General features: G+C 43.4%; 1 protein-coding gene across 1 annotated transcript in view; it reads right to left on the minus strand.

Moving 5' to 3' along the window:
- LOC101136221 (ceruloplasmin-like) overlaps positions 1 to 1,397 on the minus strand; it is a 50,265-nt gene extending 48,868 nt beyond the window's left edge. Inside the window, 2 exon segments of the mRNA XM_055382136.2 lie at positions 536 to 705; positions 1,362 to 1,397. Coding sequence (XP_055238111.2) covers positions 536 to 705; positions 1,362 to 1,397 — 206 coding nt within the window.
- Positions 1,398 to 6,000: the final 4,603 nt, after the last annotated feature.

Here is a 6,000-nt window from a genome sequence, read left to right on the forward strand (position 1 = left end):
TGTCTATGTTTCTAACCCCACTTTAAGGTTACTTTAGCATTCAAGTAGTCGATCAGTTCCCATGATTTAGGACTGTTTACACATTTAAATGGATTTGTGGATTTGTTGGTAGCATTAAGGTGTTTTGCTCTTAAACCGTGGTAAATCAGAACCCCACTCATGTCCTCTATATTTCCCTCTCTCAATTATCTGAAGAGAAAAATTGAGAAAACAGCTACACACATATCAAAAGGAAAGTGTTATTTTATACCTTATCACGTGAACAAAATTAATGATAAACAGAATTAGCTGTGTCTGCAAAATAACGTGTCAGGGAGACAAGAGTGGCGATCATTCCAGGAAAGAGCAATTTTGGATTTGTATTACTACCTCTTTTCCATACCATGTTGGAACTAAACAAACGAAGTGGTTCTAATGGCATATGTGCCCTGCAAGTGTCAATCATGAGAAAGTCTTCATCAGCATTTCATCAATGATCAACAATTACCAACTTTTGCTTCAGATAATAACTTTTTAAATGCAAAGGATTACTTACAGGTCTTCAGAAAAAGGCTTTTCATTGAGCATATTTTTACCAGAAGGAGCACAGTTCCAAATGCTTTCTTCAATGCCTATGTGGTAGTGCCTATCTATTGCCCAACCTGGAGAACTAATAAAAAACAGAAAGGTCAATGGTAAAAGTGCCTTTATTTTCAAATTCTGAGCCTGGAGAAGTTAACTGAGTAGGGCTTGCCTACCTTTTATAATCCAGGCTTTCTTCTTTCATTTGTGTCTATTTACATACATTATCTGTCTTCATTAACATATATGTCATTTGCATTCCAAGTGGTTTTGGATTTCATTGTCAGGTGAGGTGAAATGTTGCACAACACACTGGATCGTTAGGTTGCCCATCATCCGCTGTCCCTTGATAATGATTATCTATTCCTAAAATATAGGAATATTCTCCTGTCTAGTCTCCGGCCTCCACTTTCTTACTATTTAGTCCATTCTACGTACCATTCCCGGAAAATTCTTGAAATGCTACCTTTATCAAGTTTTTCTACTAGATGATAATTTAAAATTTCTTGTCATTTAAGACTTTCATTAAGTTATTCTCAAATTTCTTAGCATTTAAGACTATCCATGTAATCTAGGCCCCAATCTGGTATCTCTGATATTGCAGATTTGTCCCCAAAATTCACTTATAGGATCCCTTCCCTTTGGGGAGTTTTCTTACTAGGAACACAGTGTGAGGTGGGAGAGAATGCAGAAAACCTGGAATCAGACAGCCTGTGTTTGACTCTTAGCACTGTCAGTTATCAGCAATGTGTAATTATGTAACTTCACTTCTTCATTTATAAAATGATAATATTACCTACCCAGTCAGGAAGTTGTGTAAATTCAATGACAGCCATCTTACAGAGGAGCTTGTGGACACACAAGGAAGCTGATGCATAGTCAACATTTAACAAGTGTTATTTACAGTACTTCCTGTTCCTTCGTTGTTATAATGTGCTTTCTGAATTTATCTCATCTTATTTGTGCCCATTTCCCAGTCTGATTTTGCCTCCCTCAGCCTCTCTTTTTCTTGGCTAATCCAAATTTTTCCCATTCTTCAAGGCTCAACTGAAACTTCACCTTCTCAGTGAAGACTTCCCTGACCATTTCAGCTTAGAAACATGCCCCTCTCTGAATTTACCAGCTGTGACACAGACTGTCAACAAACCACATCCTGCTTCAGACTGTTGCTTAAATTTCCATGTGGTATTTACTTTACTCCAGTAGGTTATAACTCCTATAGATTAGGATAGGAAGATTAGATAGGAAGCATTCATTCTTTCTCTTTCCCGGAGATACCAAGAAATGTTAGATTTAAATGTCAAATTTATTGAACAAATAGAGTGCCTTGGCTGAGAATACAATAAGTAAGGAAAGGAGAAGGAATATTTATAAGCCACTGATCTGATCTGGGTATCATCATGTATTGCAATATCTATTACTATTAGGTATTGTTTGAGATTTTAGAATTGGAAAACCACAGTGTGTTTCAAAAGTTAGACTCTAATTTAGGTTTAGAAACCCATGGTTAGAAATATTAAGACAACACAATCATATGATATATGAGTAAGACCTAGTATTTGATAATACAACAGGGTGACTATAGTCAATAATAACAAATATACATATCCAGTCACAAATCACCTAACACAAACCCCAATCCTACAATAAGTTCTTTTTAACACTGCTTTTTTTTTCTGAGATACCCCAAGGTTCTGTATCATGTATGTTCTCTCTCAATGCGTTAAGCAACAAACACAACTTGTTCATCTACAGATGAGTTCCTGTGGTTTAGTTGGAGTGCACTGATACTAAAGTCCTTGATGTAGGTCAGGGAATCTGTTTCATGGCTTAAAATAGTGCCAACATGACAAAAACTCAGAAATGTGTGTCTCTGGCTTGGACCTCTCTGCCTAACAGTATATACAATAATCTATGCCACATTTCCACTTAGATGGTTAATATAGCAACTTCTTAAATGTTTATGCACAGAAAAATCATCTGGAGATTTTTTTAAAAGGAAAAATCTGTATTCTATACGTCTGGGTGGGTCTGAAATTCTGCATTTCCTCACTGGCTCTCAGATGATGCCAGGGCTGCAGGTCCATGAACCACACTTTGAGAAGCAAGAGTCTAATGAACTCGTCAAACTCAACATGCCCAAATACGAACCCCTAAGACTTCCAGTTTCAGCTCCAGCATGTAAAGAGCATGGAAGTCATCATCCTTACAACAAGAGAAACTGGACAAAGAAAATCAACAGCTTTTCTTAAACCCATCAGATAATGGAGTTTGTAGGGGAAATCCCCATATCTGAAGAGACAGACAATCTAGAGTCACAGAAGAAATACGCTTACCTAGAGCAGAAGCCACTGGCACAATAAACTGGTAATTTTAACAATTGCTGGAGGCTGAGTTTGGACTGGATAAAAGTCAGCTTAATTAAAAGGCTAACATCCAAGATGTGTGTGAGTGTGTATGTGTGCATGTGTGCATGTTTGAAAGGCCTTCATGTTTTTGGTTTTGTTTGTTGGTTTGTTTTTCTCTCCTAAGACCTTGTCTTTTTGAGCAAAAGTTTATTTTTTTCTTTTTTTTTCTCAGTTGACTGAATTCTGTTTTCACCTGATTTTTTTTTTTTTTTTTTTTGACTAAACTAGTTATTGCAACAGAATCTACTCTTGGGATTTTAAGGAAGAGTGTAGTTTAATTTTATGTTTAATTTGGCTCAAAGAAAAATAAAAGTGTCTCCTCCTAGCACTGCCAGATTTTTTCTCTATTTTATAACGTAAATTTTGCTATTTGATTTTCACCTAAGTTGTTTCCTTTAATGTGGAAATTTTAGACTATTTAGCTGACAACTGCCTAGGGCTATGAAACAGGTTATTGAGAAACCGAAAGTCTAAGATAGGAAAACTAAGATACTGTAAACAACCAATGGGTTCACCTTGCCAAGACAGACTGATTTATCAAGATAGGAGAATTGCAATGGAGAAAGAGTAATTCACGCAGAGCCATTGTGCGGGAGACTGGAGTTTTATTATTACTCAAATCGTTCTCCCTGAGCCTTTGGGGATCAGAGTTTTTAAATATAATTTGGCAGGTAGGGGCTTGGAAAGTAGGGAGTGTTGATTGGTCAAGTTGGAGATGGTGAGAGGTGACAGCATGCTGGCAGTCCTCGCAGCCCTCACTCGCTCTTGGCGCCTCCTCTGCCTGGGTTCCCACTTTGGCAGCACTTGAGGAGCCATTCAGCCTGCCGCTGCACTGTGGTAGCCCGTTTCTGGGCTGGCCAAGGCCAGAGCCGGCTCCCTCAGCTTGCAGGGAGGTGTGGAGGGAGAGGCGCGGGTGGGAACCCGGGCTGTGCCTGGTGCTTGTGGGCCAGCACGAGTTCCCGGTGGGTGTGGGCTCGGTGGGCCCCACACTGGGAGCAGCCGGCAGGCCCCACCGGTCCCGGGCAGTGAGGGGTCTTAGCACCTGGGCCAGCAGCTGCTGCGCTCAATTTCTCACCGGGCCTTAGCTGCCTTCCCTCGGGGCAGGGCTCCGGACCAGCAGCCCGCCATGCCTGAGTTCCCCCCGCCCCCCGTGGGCTCCTGTGTGGCCCCAGCCTCCCGACGAGCGCCACCCCCTGCTCCACAGCACCCAGTCCCATCGACCACCCAAAGGGCTGAGGAGTGCAGGTGCAGGGCACAGGACTGGCAGGCAGCTCCACCTGCGGCCCTGGTGCGGGATCCACTGGGTGAAGCCAGCTGGGCTCCTGAGTCTGGTGGGGACTTGGAGAACCTTTATGTCTAGCTAGGGGATTGTAAATACACCAATCAGCACTCTGTATCTAGCTCAAGGTTTGTAAACACACCAATCAACACCCTGTGTCTAACTCAGGGTTTGTGAATGCACCAATCGATACTCTGTATCTAGCTACTCTGCTGGGGACTTGGAGAACCTTTATGTCTAGCTCAGGGATTGTAAACTCACCAATCAGCGCCCTGTCAAAACAGACCACTGGGCTCTCTGTAAAATGGACCAATCAGCAGGATGTGGGTGGGGCCAGATAAGAGAATAAAAGCAGGTTGCCTGAGCCAGCAGTGGCAACCTGCTTGGGTCCCTTTCCACACTGCGGAAGCTTTGTTCTTTTGCTCTTTGCAATAAATCTTGCTGCTGCTCACTCTTTGGGTCCACACTGCCTTTATGAGCTGTAACACCGCGAAGGTCCGCAGCTTCACTCCTGAGCCAGCGAGACCATGAACCCCACCAGAAGAAAGAAACTGTGAACACATTTGAACATCAGAAGGAACAAACTCCGGACATGCCGCCTTTAAGAACTGCAACACTCACTGCGAGGGTCCGCGGCTTCATTCTTGAAGTCAGTGAGACCAAGAACCCACCAATTCCAGACACATTTTGGCGACCCAGATGGGACAATCGCCTATAGCTGAGCGGCGAGACAATCACCTATCGCCAAGCAGTAAGTACCATCGGACCCCTTTCGCTTGCTATTTTGTCCTATCTTTGCTTAGAATTCGGGGGCTAAATACCGGGCACCTGTCGGCCAGTTAAAAGTGACAAGCGCGGCTGCCGGACTAAAGACAAGGTTGTCAGGCTTTCTGGGAAAGGGCTTTCTAACAACTCCCGACTCTTCGGTGTTGAGACCATTGGTTTGCCTAGAACCAGCTTTTGCTTATCCTGTACTTCTGGGCTGAGCCGAGGGTTGACAGAGAGGAAAGCCATGCACCTCTGGGGTCCCGACAACAAGTTGGTTGACCGTGCGGGCATGAGTGGAACTCTCAAAGGCATGTCGCCCAAGCGAGACTCACCCATCTATCCTATCTATCCTGAGCCTTGCCCCCTGGTTCCTAATGCCTGCCAGACAAACTTCGTCTCTCCTCTCTTCTCTGAGGTTAGTCCCGCTTCTAAAAATTGCTACCTGTCTCTGGTGATTTTCTGGTTTCTCCTATAAGAATGATTTCTAGTATAAACTCCAGACACACTGCCTTTAAGAACTGTAACACTCACCACGAGGGTCCGCGGCTTCATTCTTGAAGTCAGTGAGACCAAGAACCCACCAATTCCGGACACAATGGAATCATAGGGGGGTCAAAGTTAGGTTTTCTTAATGTCTTCTGTTACTGAGTGCTATGGCAGAACTGGTTGGGCCAGATTACCGATCTGAGTGGTGTCCACTGATCCATCAAGTGCACTGATCTTAGGTTTTACAATAGTGATGTTACCCCGAGGAGCAATTTGGTGAGGTTTAGACTCTTGGAGAGGGAGGCTGCATTATCCCTAAACTGTTATTTCCAATCTCGTAGCTAATTGGTTAGTCCTAGAAAGGCAGACTGGACCCCAGGTAAGAAGGGGGGTCTTTTTGGGAAAGGGCTGTTACCAGTTTTGTTTCAGAGTCAAACCTTGAGCTGAATTCCTTCCCAAAGTTAGCTCGGCCTACGCCCAGGAATGAACAAGGACAGC

Source organism: Gorilla gorilla, chromosome 2, assembly GCF_029281585.2.
Source record: "Gorilla gorilla gorilla isolate KB3781 chromosome 2, NHGRI_mGorGor1-v2.1_pri, whole genome shotgun sequence".
Classification (NCBI taxonomy): domain Eukaryota; kingdom Metazoa; phylum Chordata; class Mammalia; order Primates; family Hominidae; genus Gorilla; species Gorilla gorilla.